Raw genomic sequence first — 19,556 nt, forward strand, 5'->3', positions numbered from 1 at the left:
TCATGAACCATTTGGCATCACAACAGATGCATCAGAGTTATGCATAGCAGCAGAAGTATTTCAAGGGAAATGGGACCCAGAAGAGGGAGAACAAAATCACTGTTTTCACTAGTCGCAGCCTAGACAAACATGAACTGAATTGTACAGCAATGGAGAAAGAATTACCTGCTGCAGTATGGAGCTTAAAGAAATTTGAAACACTGATTTGGGGATCAGAAATTGTTATTTATACAAATCACCAAGCATTGATATTCTTAATGGAAAGTCATTTATTTCATTGGAGGCTCATGAGGTGGGCTATTCGAAAGACGAAGTACGTGTATTAGCTAGTAAAATCAGGCAAGGAATGAAAGATGGAGAAGAGTTAAATCCTAAAATGTTAAAGTACTAGAAAAGTGAGTTACCACCTACAAAAGACAAATTTTGGACAGCGATCAACCAAGTATTGTTTTGGAGAGAGAATACAAATACATCATATTGGAAATTTTGTGTTCCTGATTGCGCACAAAATGATTTTATTCGGTTTATACATAAAGGTTATGGGCATTTTGGAGTAAGGAAGTGTATAAAACATATGATGAAGTTTTACCATTTTAAACATCTGAGTAAGAAAGTTGTAAGATTATTATGAACCTGTCAAGTCTGTCAAAAGGTGAAGGAACATTATAAAGGAACACATTGCACAATGTATCCTATAATACCTAGAGCTTTACATTGTTTAATAGCTTTGGATTTTATGGACCATTACCAATACGTCAAGGAGGCGTCAAATATATTTACATGCTATTAGAGTGTTGGTCTAAATATGTTATATTACATCCAATTAAACAAGCTAACGCAGAGAGACAGTTATGAACTGTATGCAGAAATATTTTTTAGAAGTAGGAAAACCTAAGAGATTATTAATGAATAATGGTTCACAGATTGTGAGTCAATCATTTAAAGTTTTTCCAGCTTGGGAGAATGTAAGGCATGTCACGATATCAAAATATAAACCAAAATTGAATCCGTGTGAAAGGGTTATGAAGGAGATAGGACGTTTATGCACAACTTACTGTTCACCGAGACATACAACTTGAGCAAAATTAGTGACAGAATTTAAAATGGTTTTGAATGAACTACCCCATTTGTCTATGGGATTGTCTCCCATAGAAATATCATGAAGAAAATTTATAGGGGAACCACTATTAAAATTCTTCAAATTACTACAGGTATAGCAGGAAGAAAGTGCTAAGTTAGACAAAATAGTAGAAAACAATTGCATATATCAGCAGATGAAAGACTACGAAATTATAATACAGCATCAATAAACCCAACATTTGAAATAAACGATCTTGTGTTGGTAAAAGAAGTACATCATAGTTCTAATCTTAAAAAGGAAACAGAATTCTTCCTGAAATGTGGATGACCATTTCATGATCATGGATTGTCCACACTCTAAGGCATACTATTTAATTGACCCACATACTGGTCACGAGAAAGGTTTCTATAATACCGACAAATTAAAGAAATATAATCAAACTGTGCAACAAATAAACTTAAAAACTATGAACACAGTCACGTCATAAATTAGGAGGGGAGAGAGGGCAAGCAACCAAGTACTAAACAGTATTTGACATAACTATAATAATAGGATGACAAATACAAATGTAGGGTGCAGGTACAGTAAATGGATTAATAGAAGAAGGCAGCAGAAACTGTAATGTTTTGAACTGGTAACCTCGCTGGAGCTTGGGTTTTAAGAAAAGAGAGAACAAAAGAAAAAATAGAGTGCAATTCAGAATGCTTAGACACGTAGTGCTGTCAATAGACGAGTTGAAATATGAAGAAGATAGTAAGCAGAAGACTTAAAACGTGAAATAGAGTACAGAGATGGAAGTCAAAAGGGAACCGCCAAGTAATATTGGAGAATCGGAAAGTAGAAGAAAAGTGATGGAAGATATAAATATATCTGAAATGTGGAATGTACTCTCTAATTAGGAATGATAAATAAAAGGCAGATAGGCAGACCTAAGCAAGGCTGACCTACACTGTGCGGGCAGGGGCACAAAGAAAGGGATTGACCTGTACCATAGTAGAGTAGGAATTACTATGGGGCACTACCACACTGAATGCAATAGAAATATTTTACAGTACTGAGGCACAGAAGTGGTCTTTGGTGGAAGTGAGGATAAGTTTTGTTAAACTGATAATCCATAGATTCTTAAAATTGGTTATTTATAACAAGAGGTTTTTCCCAATGGTTTATAGTAAAGAGGTGAAAGGATCTGAGTGCAGTGGTGGAGACAATTTAAACCTCAACATAGTTGCGCGCAAAGGCTACTGAATACAAGTCTGTACTCTTGGAAGGTGGGATAGTAAGGATGTTAAGTTCTCTAAAAAGAGAAGAACAAGATGTCAATACCATGGAATTCAGAACGTTTATAATCAATATAATAACGAAAGATGAGCTACCTATGTAATGAAGGTCAATATTGTGTTACCTATTTAAAGAGGAATAATATTGTGATGTCTAAGAACATCAGAATAAATGTCTCAAGTATACAGTATACAGATAGTAAAATTGGTAATGAGATCAAGAGGATCACAAATAAAAGGAACTTAAGAATAACATTGATGACAATATGTTTATATTACTATGCACGTTCTTCAGATACTTTGGCTGATCTAGAAAAGATAGCCATACTGTTAAAGAAAGTAACAAGATATGAGAAATAATATTACAAGCATGAAGAAAAAGAAATTATCCTGCCAAACAGGATCAAAGTAGTGAAGTAATTAAGCGAACGTAGTCAGGAATGATCATTAACAACTATAAAAAGTTATGAAACTTCCTGGCAGATTAAAACTGTGTGCCCGACCGAGTCTTGAACTCGGGACCTTTGCCTTTCACGGGCAAGTGCTCTACCGAGTTCGAGTCTCGGTCGGGCACACAGTTTTAATCTGCCAGGAAGTTTCATAGCAGCGCACAATCCGCTGCAGAGTGAAAATCTCATTCTGACAAAACGTTATGTTTGTGAGATTATGTAAAAGGCAGCTTAAGGATGCAAGAGTAGGATAATAATAGAACTGTTAATAAAAATGCGTATGAAACTAGAGACTTGAATACAAGATCTCTTGTCTGAGTGGAGGGATATGTAGTGTTTCGGAATATATGTAAACATCCCAAAACACCATTGGAAAGCATTCGACAAGAGATGCTCGTGAGTAAATTGAATAAGGATAAATGTAGTGGGAAAGGGAAACTGTGTGTTTTCCTTTCTTGTATGCAGTGAATGTGGAGCTGTGGTGGAGCCAGCGAGAAGGGACCAGTAAAAATGGTATTACAACGACTGCTCATCCGGGAGTAATTTGTGCCATGGTGCAACAAGTGCCTGAATCCAAGAGCCATGGAGTAAATGACACACCAATGAGGGCGTAATGACACCGAAAGATTGGTAGCTGTTTTTCTGGTTTCTCTCTCAGGTCTTACAGTAGGCATGTACAGACATTTGAGTGTACCCTAGTTAGTGGTATTACCATAGCAATTGGTGGTTGTGTTGTGAAAAGTAATAATGAAAATGTTGGACAAAATATACCCCTGTTTGTGAGAAGTGTGGCTATTTGTTCAGTAGCGCAAGAGAGAACATGTGGAAGCATTCCAAGGACCTTCACCACAGTTGAATCGACAGGGAGGTGGCACAAAAGCATCCGGACCACCAGGAGGATAAAGGCAATTCTACTTTCATCTGGCGGTGCATTGGGGTTGGCAAAATATTGCCCTGTTATATCGGCCAGGGATGCAACTTCTCGGTAGTGCTGATATAAGACCCACCACAAATCTTACAAAATAAACAACAGCACGAAAAGAAGGAAACATACACCCCATGCTCACACCCTATACGAGCTGATAAGTGGTTCTATCACCTCTCTACGGCTGTTTGCAATGAAAATTGTAGAATTAGCAGTAGCAGTAACAAATTCTTGCCCTCAGCAATTCCAGACTCCACCTATTTTGACTGCTGACAGAAGAAAAAACATCTAAGCAAACTAAACAGAAAACTTGTCAAGTTGGGTCATGCAACGAAAACAAGACTAAAGATAGTTGTTTTATACATAAAAAAAAATTTGTACACAAGTCGTGACTAAGTAAGCAGATATGCAAGAAGTGCACTTCAGTAGTCTAGTAAAACAGTACTTACTTGTTACAGGATAAAAGTATAATTAGTAAATATCCAGCAATCCTATGACATCGACATTTGTCATGTATTATTATATTATGTGAAACACAAATGTTGAAAATGCAAACAATTTTATTACCTGTAATATGGTGTCACTTATTTTTGTATAGCATTACATAAAAATAAAATTTATCAGGTGGAAATAAGAATGTGCCCACACTATTGTATATACCAAAAAAAAAAAACAGTAAAATAATTATTAATGGCAAAAAATACAAAATATAATTATATTTTCTAAAATAAAGTGAGGAAAATTTAGCAGTCAGTTGATTTCCATTGGGCATTCTAGAGGATAGATCTAAGATGACTAATCTAGTGTCAAAGCCCCAGTTTAATTACAGTATGCAGTGACCAAAAACAGTGTAATCACTGGCCATAGCAACAGTCAATGTGGGGGAAAGAAAAACTGGAGAAGTACACCATTTTGTGTTCAATATTTTTTTTTGCTTTTGCTCTAAAAGTTAGACCATTTGTCCCTATATAGTTGTAATGTACATTCTTGAAACAATAGATGAGTTTTTGAAGTAATTTGTAAACTTTTATCCTATACTAAACATGTAGTCCATCTTGAACCGTAAGTTCGGCCTCAACCCAACAGCGTATCATAAAACTGACATGCTTATACCAAGAAAGATTATTTTTAACCATTTAATGCTTCTTAGAAAAAATAAATGAAACAGACAATGCATAAAAACATCACTCTGACAAACATGGTTTCTGGAAGACATTTTTTCACCTCATTACATGAAAATCTATGGCACCTAGACATGAAAATTACAGACAGACATCTGATTTACTTTTATAGATGCACAACACCTATCAAATTCAACTGAGAAATCTACTATTTAGTCAATTTTCTACAGTCAATATAGTGAAATTTTCACCAAATTTCCACAACCGTCGAATTCAATTGCGCACTTAACTAGTCTTTATATATTGGCCTTGGGTAATTACATCTGACAGACTGTTTTGTAACAGATTTTTGACATAAATTAGCTACAGTATTAGAATGCAAGCTGCTCACTGATTATTAGCAAAGGCATATATAATAGAGAAAAATCACAAAACACTGACCACTTTCTCTCCTTGCAATGCGGGAACTGACTCACGCAGGCTTGTGAAACTGTCTTTTATGTGATCACGGCGTTTCCTCTCAAGTGCATTGTGGTGCGCCCGCTTCTCCGCCTGCAACATTATTTTTTTTTATATTTAAGAGCAAATCTAGAGAAACATAACTACTTGCCAGAAATTTTTAGTGGAGCTCACTCAAGTGCTAAAAATTAAGTTTATACATGGAGATTAATCATACTGATAAGGGATGCTCATGGGAATATACCACTTGGCGACTCCAAAATATTTGAAGCATTCTGGATTTATAAAAAATAAAGAGAGCCTTTCTTAGTCAGAGGTGAGAAACATCTTAGTGGTGTTTTCTTTCCTTGTCTTGTTATATTAAATGTTTTCTCGGTGTTTCCATATAATTTTCTAATTTCATATTCTTTTATAATAAGCAAGTCAAGGTTAAATAGAAGTCTGATAGTGCAGAATCACCAATTGATTACCTGTACATAAAATTAATATTTTCCTTGCCCAAGTCACCACCCGTCTACAATGAATACTAAAAACAAACAAGGGAAACGTTTACACAAAAAGGATCTATATAACTACCAATCAAGTGTACGAATAACTGTTGAAAGGTTTATGATCTATGACAATGTGCATGTCAACTGAAAGCAACACATACTACAGTAAAGGTATTACTGAAATCTCATAGCATGCTAGTTAAGTAATCATTACTGCAAAGGTTAAAAACGGTTCTAAATACTGCTCTAAACATGTCAAAGTACTTCTAAACATTATAAGTTTATAGCCCATCTATACAAGTGTGCCAAATCATACAGTATGTACTATACCATATCTAAAATATTTACTGACGACAGATTCTCCTACCCATGAAACAGCAGAGGATAACCCAATGACTTAGCGGAAAGTTTAGTATACAGAAAACAAACATCGGGTGATAACGTAATGTTGTTCAGCTTCACGATCTTTTTTAACTTTAAAAACGAACAAACTAACCGATCAAAAAATTTCTTACATCAGTTTTCTCACGTCTAATCTGTGGATCTTATGATTACACACGATGCTCGTACATCCTTTATTGTTGTTATAAAGACTCACCACACATAAACGAATGCACGTATTTTTATGACGTACGCGTTACGCTGTAATGCTCTGCTTTACTTCGAGAATTTGCATGAAAAACCAATTCCCACTGTTAAAAGTAGATAATACGCATCGTACACAATTCATCGAACTGCTTCAAAATACCACTCAAGATCGTCTGGCCAGAGTAAATTTTAACAAAGCGACTAGCGTCTGCTTTTGAATTAATTTAGTTTCCATTTTTTTAATGAATTCTTAACTTCTTTGTTCAATTTATGTACGCTCAAGAGTGCTGAACTAACGGGATTTCACCAAACAATATTTTGTATACAGTGCTTTCTTCTTCGTAATTACATATCAAAAAAACTTCACTAAAAGTGTTTCCGTCCTTACGAACAAACCTTTGATCTTGATAGGCCTACTATCTAATGTTTAATGTCAATAAATCACAAGCACAAAGCTAAATATTAGAAATAATTTAAGAAAATACATATATTAACAGCTTATTCTAAAAATTATGGTCATATAGATGTAGCAAAAGCTATGATATCGCCTTGATCAAGCATAGTTCCATGGAAGTGTCTCAAGTGAAAGAGAAAGCTCCCCAAAACAAGCCATGAAAGTGTCATATGATGGCATGCACAATCGGAACGTAAGGTACATACGACACGTTTCAACTTTGGTGCGCCACACCCGTAGTTTGATCTCATTTTTCGGAACAAAAACACTGACAAAACGCAACACTTCACAACACCTTAAGCATTATTTACCATTGACGTAAGTAACAACACTTCCGTCCACCTCCCTCAAACACTCCAGTCCAATCCCTCACGTTGCTTACCCTTTCCACTGGACAACAAGCGCTGCCAACTGCGGAGAGTAAACACCCTAAATTTTATATAATATGCATTGATTAATGGTGCTACTTAACGGCGCCAATCAACTTTGCATTCAGAATCACATAAATTAATACACAATTGGAATAGATATACCTATAAAAGTTGTTATCAGTTTTAATGTTTATGGTGGTGCAGCTCCCATGCTATTTACCAGTCTCTATAACATCAGAGTGCTTCCTTGTTAATAACGGTTCGATTTGACGCTCGAGAACTAGACGAAACCTTGTTATCATTGCGTCGTGTACAATTTTTGTGACTATCGCTGCAATAATGAAAATATGATATCACTTAAAAATGATTGCTGATTCATCTGTATGTGGAATGAATACTGTCTCTCAACATGTACACAAAAAAGAGTACTATTTGCAAGTTTTTAATTGTATCACTTTATTTACCGTTAATAATACGCCTATACAAAATAACCGATCTTTATTGTGTTTTTTTCGTTACATTAAAATGAAATGTCTAAGATCAGCGTAAGAGTTAGTTGTCAATGAATAAGTACTAGTGAATGTTCGTAAACATAAAAAGTTTGCTCTCCACAGATTGTTTCACAATGGAATCCATTCCTGTTCCCAGCATCAAAGTCCCTCTTTGTTCAATACAAAGAGAAGTGAGAAGCTTAAGTGTCTTATTTTCTAAACAAAATAAATTCAATGTGTATTGTATGCTTTACTGCATGCGAATTAGTTTAGTTTCTTCTTTGTTTCTCGACAAAACAATAAATTATATTCAACAAATTGGTTAGTAAATGACAATTCATTCCCGTCTACAGGGTCTAGGAGACTTCTGATGAACAAACATTCAGATATTCACTGCACTGGAAAGGAGCTCTTGATTGAAAAATGTTTGTATTTGTTGCGAGAAAATGAGATGCAAACAATAAGGTAGCCAGGCTAGCGGAGATTACTAAGTTATTTAAGACAAAAACAATAACGTCAAAGGAAGCAGAGCAGGTGAAACCTTCAAAACGTATCTTAGCAATAAGATAAAAGTAAATTACGAACTGGTTAAAACGAAGAGAATTGAGACGAAAGGATGAGATCAATTAAAACCTACAAATATGAATGTATCTTTCAGGTAATCGCAAATTAAAAACGGATTTTGCATGATATTAATAGAGATGAAGTGCACCTCAACACAGCACTGATTGGCCTTTGTAAGTTGAAACAACACAATAGATTTTTAGGGTAAGTGCTTTATTGGAAATGTCTTCAGAAGACGTCAAATATTATGTTCTGTGCTATATTACTAAACCAGATATTGATGTAGTCTGTATTATTGAACACTAGTTGAAAGACGAGATAAAATTAAACCAAATATAAGGAATTACACTAAAAAGCTATCTTATTAAGTAATCCTCCATACATGACAGAAATAGTATTTTTGCGAAAAAACAAATGAATTTCATTGAAGTTAAATCGTCGCAATATAAAAGGATTTTGAAATATCTGTAAACAGTCTGCCAGAACTTAATTTTGTAATATTACACAAACACACACACACTCATACACAGACAGATATTTATTAAGTGGAACTTTATCTGTATTTATGAACAAATAGTACGTTCTGCTGAGCAATTTCAGCCCATTAAATATGCAGATACAGCTAAACTTCGTTAATGTATGTGTAAGCATAACATATATAGGAATAATGGCGTTAGCAAAAATTTCTAAAAGTTCTGGACCAATTTACTCCAGATATTTACACGATATTCTAATACACGGTGTTAGGTGTATAAGTGCAGATTTTTTATTAGCGGCTAAGGACACTGTACTGAACAACATTACATTAATATTTGCTTCAGTCTGAGACTAATAATTATAGCTGTTAGAAGCAGTATGTTTTTAGGTTTGTTAGTACATCCAATTACATATGTCAAGAGCAGCCATTAATGCTTATTTTCCCTGGGTTGCCTGTCAGGTCTTGAGGTGTGGACACGAAACGGTTAGTCTACACTGACAGGTGTAGTCCACTTAATGGTGCGGTTACGACCATGCAGAAAACATCAGGTAGTAAATGATATTACATATTTCCAAGGAAGACTACGATGCAGAGAAAACACAACTAACATACAGACTTGCATACATATTAATGTACCAATATTGGCACTTGTATCCCTAAAACCCTACAGATATATATATTCTTGACTGATTTACCTCAGATTTTTACATGATACTCTAATAAACAACTGGATATACACGAGATACATATTTTTTAACATACAGAGTTTATTGGATATAAGTGGAGAAATATCTGTTGGTGACTGAGAACGGTGTACTGAACAACATTGCATCAGTATTTACATAATTTGTATACTAATAATTATGGGTATTACAAATTGTATGTTTTCAGGTTGTACACATGATAAGAGTAAGCCATTAATGTTGATTTGTCTCCTGGTTAGCAGATAAGGTGTTGAAGTGTGGATTATGAGCACAGTATAGTCTACAATGATAGACAGTCCACTTATATCCATTGCACCCTGTGTATGGTATATAAATGTATATATAAATAAATAACGTTGTTAACAAAAATCTCAGAGAGTTCTTGGGTGATTTACTTACTTACTTCCTTAATTCCTTTGGCCCCTATGGGGGCATAGGGCATCCAGGAGAACTCGCCATCCATCTCTGTCTTTGGCCATTTGCCTCAATTCTGCCCAGGTCTTGCTACTCTTTTTGCTTCCCCTTCCACTGTCCTCTTCCATGTGCCCCTTGGAATTCCTCTCTTCCTTGTTCCCTGGGGATTCCATTCCAATGCTTTTTTCTCGATGGCTCCATCTGGTTTTCTCAAGGTGTGCCCCAACCAGCCCCACTTTCTCTCTCGTATCTGGTCTGCTATAGGTATCTGGTTTGTTATTCGCCAGAGCTCCTCATTACATATTTTTTCTGGCCACCAGATATTCATGATGCGTCGAAGACATCTATTTGTGAAGTTTGTAACTGGGATGTTATCTTTTTATCCATTTTCCAGCTTTCACTGGCGTACAGAAGGACAGCCTTCACATTTGTATTAAAAATACGGATTTTTGTTTTGTATGTGATATTTCTATTTTTCCATATTGGATACAACTGTATGAAGGCAGCATTTGCCTTTTTAATGCGGTTTTTCACGTCATCTCTAGTTCCACCATCTTCCGCCACTATACTACCCAGATACAGGAATGAGTTGACGGTCTCCATCCGCTGCTCACCTATTAACAATGGCACCTCCATGTTCCCTGAATTTACTCTCATTTCCTTTGTTTTGCCTATATTGGTCTTGAGGCCAGCAGTCTCTGCTTCTTCTTTCAGCAAGTTTAATTTAGCTTGCATATCAGTCAGCCTTGGAGCTAATAAAACTATGTCGTCTGCAAAATCCAAATCCTTCAGACGTTCATGGATCCCCCACTGAATTCCTCGTCTCCTGCCTGCTGTGACTCTTCTCATAACAGAGTCTAGAACGAGTAGAAAAAGTGTTGGTGACAAAATGCAACCCTGATGGACTCCAGTTGTTACTTTTATGGGCTCTGTCATATTTCCCTTGTGGAGTACGCAGCATTTGTAGCCATCATATAGATCATTTATGATGTTTAAGATCTTCTGTGGTATACCATACTTCCGCAACACCTGCCAGAGCACTTTATGTTTCACGGAATCGAAGGCCTTTTGAAAATCAATGAATGCCAGGTACATGGTTGCTTGAAATTCTTTGCTTTGCTCTAAAATGATCCTAAGAGTGTTAATAAGATCAACACAACTGCGTTGTGCCCTAAAACCGACCTGTTCTTTACGCAGTCGCTTTTCAAGGGATTCTTCAATTCTGTTTAAAATAATTCTATTGAGGACCTTTCTGAGCACTGACAACAATGTAATACCACACCAGTTGTTACAGTCTGACAAATTTCCCTTTTTTGGGAGCTTTACCACCAAACCATTTTTCCATTCATTTGGAGATTTCTCTTCAAGCCAAATATGCTTCAGCAAAGGATGGAGCATTTTAACAGTATTTTTAATATCAGCTTTTAAGAGCTCCGGTGCTATGTTGTCTAGGCCTGGAGCCTTTGTATTTTTTAGTGTTTTCAAGGCAATCCTAATTTCGTCCATTGTGGGGCACTGCAAATTTATATCTTGATCTTCTTCTACTTCCTCTGGAACATCTCTTACTTGTTCCTCTTGGTTGCCTTCACAATTTAACAGTTCCTTAAAGTGCTCTTCCCATCTCTGTAGCTGTGCCTGTTGAGTTGTAAGCATCACCACATCCTTGTTCTTAACTGGTCCTTCATGTCTGAAGTTCTTCATTGACAACCGTTTGCTAATATTGTAGAGCTCTTTCATATTTCCTTGTCTTGCTGCCTCTTCTGCTCATTTTGCTTGCTCATCTATCCATTTCCTTTTATCTCGACATAGCAATGTTTTCACTTTTTTGTTCGCCTCCATGTATTCCTTATGCGCTTCGCTCTTCTGCGCTCTTGTCTTACAAAAATTTAACTTAAGTTTTAGTTCTTTCCTGTGGCTGATTTCATTCCACGTAGCATCGGAGATCCATTCCTTCCTTTGATGTGCCTTAAATCCAAAGATTTTTTCTCCCACATCTAAATAACTGTCTTTAATTTTTTGCCAGCATGTTTCAATTCCCTCTTCCATAAAGTTTTCTTCAGAAAGGACCTGGAATCTGTTTTGTAGTTCAAGGGCAAATGTTTCTTTGATCTGTTGGTCTTTTAATCTTGCCACATCTATTTTCTTGCACCTGTGATTGAGCTTGGTTCTATTTGCCACTATCTTCAGTCTGAATTCCGCCAAAACTAGGTGGTGGTCACTTCCAACGTCTGCCCCTCTTCTATTTCTGACATCTAACAAAGAGTGTCAGAACTTGCGGCTTACGACTATGTGGTCTATTTGAGTTTCGGTAACGTGGTCTGGAGAAACCCACGTTATCTTATGGCAGTTACAATGTGGAAACAATGTGCCTCCAATGACTAGGTCATGTTCAGTGCATGTATCTATCAACATTTCACCATTTACATTCCTGATCCCCTTTCCGTGCATGCCCATGATATGCTCAAGCCCTTCATTTTCTGAACCAAATTTTGTGTTCAAGTCACCCATTAAAATTTTTATGTCCCTAGAATTTGTTTGTCTAAGGACTCCGTTAAGCTCTGTATAAAATGCATCTTTTAATTCTCCTTTAGCTATTTCAGTAGGTGCATAGCATTGAATTACAGTGACATATTGCACATTTGTTTTAAAGCGTGCGGTTATTATCCGTTCTGAGACTGGTTTCCACTCCAGTAAGCTCTTCTTGCTGCTTTTAGATAGTAAGAGCCCTACACCATTACTTCAAATTTTTACACGGTAGTCTAACAAATGTTCAGATAGACATAGGCTAAATATTTTTTTTTCAAACAATATGCAGGTTTTCTGTTAAAACCGACTTTGAGATAGAAAATGCTGTGCTGTGAAAACATGCAGTTTCGTTTTATTTCTTGCAGTCAGTTTTAACTACAATAGAAGAGCACATATATGCTTTCTTCTTATATACAATTTTAAACAAAAATTGTTTACACAGCTATATGTTGTTTTGTTTTCTTCTTTGCAGTCAGCTTTAACAGAAAAAAAGGAAAGTTGTATTTATGACCTATCAACTTACTATTAGAATACTGCAAAAGAATCTGAATCATCTGAAACATCGTAATCGTACTGATTTTCAGATCACATCTATGTGAAATACTATAATGGAAGCTGCTATTCTTAAGGTCCAGCAGCAGGAGAAGTCTGTCATACCCTGTATATCACCGATCCCAACCGATTTACTCATTCATTTTGAGCAACTGCAGTTCTGAATCAAGATTTCGTTGGCAATAACAATTAACAAGGCTCAAGGTCGGAGGAAGGGGGAAGAGGAGATCGATAGCACAGAGGAGAAGGAAATGAACATACATAGAGTGCAAGAGAGATGAACAGAGACAGGGGAAGGAAGGGGTGGGTAGAGATAGAGGGGACAGAGGAACGGAAGAGGAGGAGGTGGTGGAAAAAGAAAGAAGGAAGAAGAAAATTAGGAGTACATCCAATTCCCATACTTATTTACAATTACAAAGCATTGTCAAGACTGCTAGTGATGAGTAACACAAGACTGGAATGTTGCAGTCCGATCCCTGGTGAGTCACCACTGATGAAAGTATTACTTCCGAAATTTGCTACAAACGTAGACCATATCTTGTAATGCTCCATTAACTAAGGAGCCTTATTTAACTCCCCTACTGATGCCTGCAAGACAATTCTCACTGTGCTATGTTCTACTCTGGCCTGTGGTGGCCGTCCCTCTTCATCAGGTTAAGGGAAATGATGCTATCAGCTACCCTCAACAACAGCCTCCTCGACTATTGCAGAGATGGAGTGGAGGGCTAGCACACACAAGGCTGCCAAGAGAATAACAAAGGGATATCTGTGAACCAATATTTTGGGATATTGCAACTGAGCCCTTGATGAACACCCTAGACAGTGTCAACAGAGTAAGAGGTGTAGTGGCATACACATATGACCTGCTCACAGTGGTGTCAGCCAACTCGAGAGCAGCACTAGAGACAAAAGGCACGCAGCTTTTCGTAGAAGTGCAGATTGTAGACAAACCAGTTCAACTACAAATATTCACCAGCGCAGCCTTCGGCATTCTGCGTTACGGTACCTATTTGAAACTTGGAGTTCTTCCCTTGCAAGAAACGAAGAGGCATCTAATGGCGTATAATAAACATACTATCCCAGTAGTAGGACAACGACATATCATAATGTCACCCGCCACTAGTTGTTAACAGTGATTCCGCTGAGAACTTGTTTGGACTTGACTCTTCTCAGAAATTTGGATTTTCATAGACGATTCTGCGAATTTGGTACACGAAGATGTTCCGCAATCGGACCTAGAGACACTTTGCCAGGATTATAAGGACCTGTTCATCCCAGAACTCGGCACCACAAAGGATTTTGAGGCACACACCGCACTGAAACATAATGCATGGCTCAGCACTTTTAAGCCTGCGCTGTTCCGTTAGCTCTCAGAGGCCACGTAAAGGAAGAATTGAAAAGCAAAACTGCAATTAAAGTTCTGGAATCTATTTCTTCTAGTCAATGGGCTATCCCATTAGTCACAGTGTGAAAGCCATGGGGGAAGATCCGCCTGTGCGTCGATTTTAAAGTAACTGTCGACGTCCAAACAGAGAATGGGACATATCCTATACCGAAACCAGAGAATTACTGACAAAATTAAAAGGTGGAAATTTCTTCTCTAAGACAGATCTAGCATATGTATGCCTCCAACTTCCACTTGATGCAGAATCTCAATAGTTCATTACACTTATCACGCCGCACGGACTTTATCGTTTGAAACGCCTAATGATTGGTATAGCAAGTGCCTCCGCCATTTTCAACGGTTTCTGGAACAATTAACATTCAAAGTGGATGGATGCGTTAACTATTTAGACGACATAATTGTAACAGACGACATAATTGTAACAGGGAGAGCCACAGAGGATAACCTTCGCAGTCTGAAATCTTTATTCAACGTCTTAAGGGTGTCTGGCCTAAAATTCAGAATTGAAAAATGTTTTTTCCAGCTGGCGACTGAGTACCTCGGCCACATCATTTCCAGCTCACGCATTCATGCTCTGGATAAACATGGCAAAGCCATAATCATACTTCCCAGATCAACAATGCTTAAGGAACTTCGTTCCTTTCTGGGGAAGATATCGTATTATCAAAAGTTCTTACTGCCAGCAGCAACAGAAATCGCCACCATGTCCCAATTATGCAAAAAAGGGGTGCCTTTCTAGTGGACACCATCTTGCGAGCGCACCTTCCACAGGCTGAAATCCCTGTTGTTGACGGCCACGTGCCTCGCATATTTTGATCCTACAAAGCCGATAGTTGTTCCAACAGATGCATCCGACACAGGCGTCGGAGCGGTCCTAGCACACAGGAAGGGGGATGGTTCTGAGCACCCTGTGGCCTACGCATCGAAAACAATTGTCTGACAGCCAACGCAGGTACTCCCAAATAGAAAAAGAAGCGCTGATCATCATCTTGACATTAAAGAAATTCCATGTTGTTGTTATGGGACGAAGTTTCACCTCATCGCAGACCATAAACCGCTGATCTCCTTATTCAATCCAGCAGCAAAGATTCCAGACAGGACTGCTCAATGCCTCCAGCGCTGGGCTTTATTTTTGGCGTGCTACCAGTATGGGATGCACTTCCGCAACACGACTGGGTATGCAGAAGCTGTTGCCCTCTCCCGCCTTTCATGGGGACCCGATCCACAGTTCGCAAAAGCATTCTTTTTTCACATAGACGAAGAAGCAAAAGCCGCTGTAGATTTCTTTTCCCATTACCAGACTCAACCGGTAATGACGAGGTACTCAACAAGTCGGAGTCATATACGAGGGTTGGAACTTTAGAAGTGGCAACTATTTATTTACAGTTGGTGCAAAACAGATACGTGTTTCAAAGTTTTACTGATCTTCAAAGTAGTCACCAGCATTGTCTATAACTCCTTAACAGAGACGTGCCAGTTGTGTTGACAGTTCGAGCGGTGCAGTCTATTGCCCGACGAATTTGTAGCAGTTCTGAAGTGAATGCCGTGAGGTGTTTCTTTCAGTTTTGAAATCGAGCTGAACTCACGAGGGTTTAAGCCAGGTGAGTGCAGTAGGTGGTGTAGCACTTAGCAGCCCCATCAGTCAAACAAATCAGTAACAGCTTGCACTGTAAATGCTTGAGCGTTGTCCTGCAAAATGGTGGTCGGGTCGTGCAGAAAGTGTCATCACTTCTTTCTGTATGCTGTTCATTTTTGAAACACACCCTACGACCAGCTTAGAGACAGAAGTAATGACAATTTCTGCAGGACCTGATCATCATTATGCTGGACAATGCTCAAGCACGTACAGTGCAAGCTGTTACTGAAGTTACGGCTACACTACGTTTACGTGGAATTGGAGAGACACTGGGGAGATTGATGAACGATTCTACAAATAAACACGGCGACTTTCAACAAACTCAAGAGAACGCGACAAGAAATTTGCCCAGCTCTTTACCAACGTGTTAACAAACGACAAAACCCACACAAGGCAAGTTTAGTTTCAGTGGACATTTCAATACACCATTTGAAAACAAAGAATATCCCTTAACGCGCGAGGTGACTTTTCTGTAACTCCACGAGGTGGAGTCTCCGGGACCCATATGGACTAAAAAGTCATCGGACAGGCGAGTCCATTCGCCCAATATCCTTTAGTTCCAAGAGCCTCTCCACCTGCAGAGTTCGATGCAGTAGCGGATTCTCATCCATAAAAATGGATGGCAGTCCTGGAATGATACACATGAAGAAGGAGTACGATGTCACAATTACGTTGACCGATGAGTGTACCATATTAAAGGATCTGGAGGTCAGTACACCCATGCAACATGTTGGACGATGTTCCTGGGTGCGTTATGTGTTTCCAGTTGTAGACACACGAGGCTACGTCCAACTCTGTCAAACACGATCTTTTCCTGCTCACTACCGATACAGCAGATTCAGCAATAACATCTGAATTTATGGAACATCTGCATTGAGTGTATTAGAATACAGGTAAAACATCCAGTCTTGAACAGTTGACAGCACGCTTTTACATTATACATACTTCACACAGACGAATATCCTATGTTTGCACCACGTTTATGTTGCTCGTTCTCTCTCGTTTCTATGGCTTCCGCTCTATCTCTTGTGTACCGTATTACGAAAGTCTACCGTACATTATTTCTCTGTCCTTACAAATTGTATTATACGAAATTTGAAGTTATTGCCTAATGTAGGGCTGCCTTAATTCTCTTCCCTAAATACGTGACAGATGCACATTAGGAATGAAATATAGTGCACTGCCGATGATATAAGTAATACAGACATATATGGCATAGTTTTAATGTAAAATTTTTGCAGTACATTACAATTTAGGTTTATTGTGGCTACTGTACTTCTGTGATGACTGTACAGAGTCAAGGTATTTCAGTATTTTGTCACTGGAGATTATTCTACATCTACATCTACATCCATACTCCGCAAGCCACCTGACGGTGTGTGGCGGAGGGTACCTTGAGTACCTCTATCGGTTCTCTCTTATATTCCAGTCTCGTATTGTTCGTGGAAAGAAGGATTGTCGGTATGCCTCTGTGTGGGCTCCAATCTCTCTGATTTTATCCTCATGGTCTCTTCGCAAGATATGCGTAGGAGGGAGCAATATACTTCTTAACTCTACGGTGAAGGTATGATCTCGAAACTTCAACAAAAGGTAAAAATTGACACACATTGAAAGGTCTCTGTTGGATTCCTTTCATGTTAATTTCTTAAATCTGTTGTCATTTACGACATAAATTCCTCTTCTAAAGTTACTGTGGTGTTTCTGACTCTATCAGGGAGGGGACTGAGCAGTGGAACGTGTTACTTTTACACATAAACAAGAACGATCTGTCACACTACTGCACTTTAAAACACAGTTTATATGTAATTCATGTCACACAGTCTCATACAGAACCTACATCCGCTTTCTTTTATATACTGTATATGGTAAGATACCGTCATCCCCCTTCCCTTCTGTGTGAAAGGATGAATGAGCAATGTATTTCTAGTTGCATGGTAGCAGATAAGCCTGTCTGCTAGAGAACAGTAGGACCAACGTCAGAACAGGTAGCTACGCTTTCTAAAACCAAAGAGGGTTCTATTCTTGGTATGGTCCTGTCTGTCTCTTGTCATGTTGGTATAGGAAGTTGACTCTCTGGTCACTTCCGTTTGTATCTGTGAAACACCCTAAGTAGGGGCCCAGGGCAGTCTGTCCGCGGCGAGCGTCTGAAGTGGTAAGATCTTCGGCTAAGCGCGTCTCTGCTAAGTCCGTAGGACAATGGATTTCTTAAGTTCAGCCTAACTGAAAATTTTATCACCTTTATTTCAGGTTTCGATCTAAAATATCTAATGTTATCTTAAATTGCAACGCAGTGTAATTCGAATGTGAAGTTCAGAATATCTTCCAGCAGTTGCTTTGTCACTACTTTGTGAGTAAAGGGGAACCACGTGTTGAGGATCCGTAACTCTAACTAAGATCATCAATCTTAAATACGAATGTGTGTGAGATTATAACGTCTCGTCTTGACAATATTTTTCAATATAGCAACTTTTCTTTATATTCAACCCACGTGGGGTGTACTTTGTGAGACAAGTACCACGTGCTTATACAATTGTTTGACCCATCAGGTCAATAGTAAGACGATAGTAACCAGTTCGAGGTATTTATTTTGTAAATTGCTTTTCGATGTAATTTATTTTAATTATCAAAATTATTGTCGAGTTACACTCTTTGTGTAAACCGAGTTGACCACGTGAAGGATGTGGTGTAATCATCAAAGTAGACCTCAGCTATTCTTTTCGGGAAGATTTCACAGAGAGTTAGTATGAATTTAGTATACGAGTGTGTGGTAATTTCATGACGGGCAGGGTTGTGCTACGAACGTAACTTCTTTGGGTGAAAATTGCATCGGTTTGACGGTGGTTAATTTCCTCTTGCATACGTTTCAATGTTCTTCGTGTGTTATTTTATGAATGCAATGTTGTATGCAGTCTCCCAATCTTGGCTCCATATTTGATGTGTTCCATAAGATTACAAACTCACATTTTCACAATCCTAAATAAGGCACCAGTTTAGTAATGAATCAAGTTTAATATGCCGAAATTTTAACGGAACTATGATCAATGTTGAAATAAATGTCCAAATATAAACTGATTTATTTGTTTTTATTTAATTTCTTTTTTAATACATATATCACTGGTTGTCGTAAGATGACTATTAAAAGATTGTAATCAATGTTAGTCTGGATACCTGGTGAAACAGTTGCTCAGCAATGCAAGGTTAACTTCCCCAGATAGCTCACAGCTTTTAACCCGCTTTTATTGTCTTGAATATCAGCATCGCTTTCAGAACAACTTAATGCATCAACATTACAACATGCTTGGAATGACATGGGGTTTTATTAGAACCAGGCGCTCCACCCCATATTGCTAGATGCGTGAAAGATCTCTTGCGCGTGTCGTTTGGTGATGATCGTGTGCTCAGCCGCCACTTTCGTCATGCTTGGCCTCCCAGGTCCCCAGACCTCGGTCCGTGCGATTATTGGCTCTGGGGTTACCTGAAGTCGCAAGTGTATCGTGATTGACTGACATCTCTAGGGATGCTGAAAAACAACATCCGACGCCAATGCCTCACCATAATTCCGGACATGCT

At 38.2% G+C, this 19,556-nt stretch overlaps 1 protein-coding gene across 2 annotated transcripts in view; it reads right to left on the reverse strand.

Annotated features, from left to right (window-relative positions):
• The window catches only part of LOC126237811 (protein max), a 30,796-nt gene extending 23,540 nt beyond the window's left edge, over window positions 1-7,256 (reverse strand). The window contains exons 1-2 of one of the 2 annotated variants that reach the window (XM_049947752.1): window positions 7,157-7,256; window positions 5,295-5,405 (exon numbers count right to left, since the gene is read on the reverse strand). In XM_049947752.1, the coding sequence (XP_049803709.1) occupies window positions 5,295-5,405; window positions 7,157-7,159 (114 nt within the window). In that variant the 5' untranslated portion in view covers window positions 7,160-7,256. Of the gene's footprint in view, window positions 1-5,294; window positions 5,406-7,051 lie in introns of both variants that reach the window. The other variant, XM_049947750.1, reaches the window with a different exon arrangement.
• Between the last annotated feature and the right edge of the window lie 12,300 nt (window positions 7,257-19,556).

This window comes from Schistocerca nitens, chromosome 1, assembly GCF_023898315.1.
Source record: "Schistocerca nitens isolate TAMUIC-IGC-003100 chromosome 1, iqSchNite1.1, whole genome shotgun sequence".
Classification (NCBI taxonomy): domain Eukaryota; kingdom Metazoa; phylum Arthropoda; class Insecta; order Orthoptera; family Acrididae; genus Schistocerca; species Schistocerca nitens.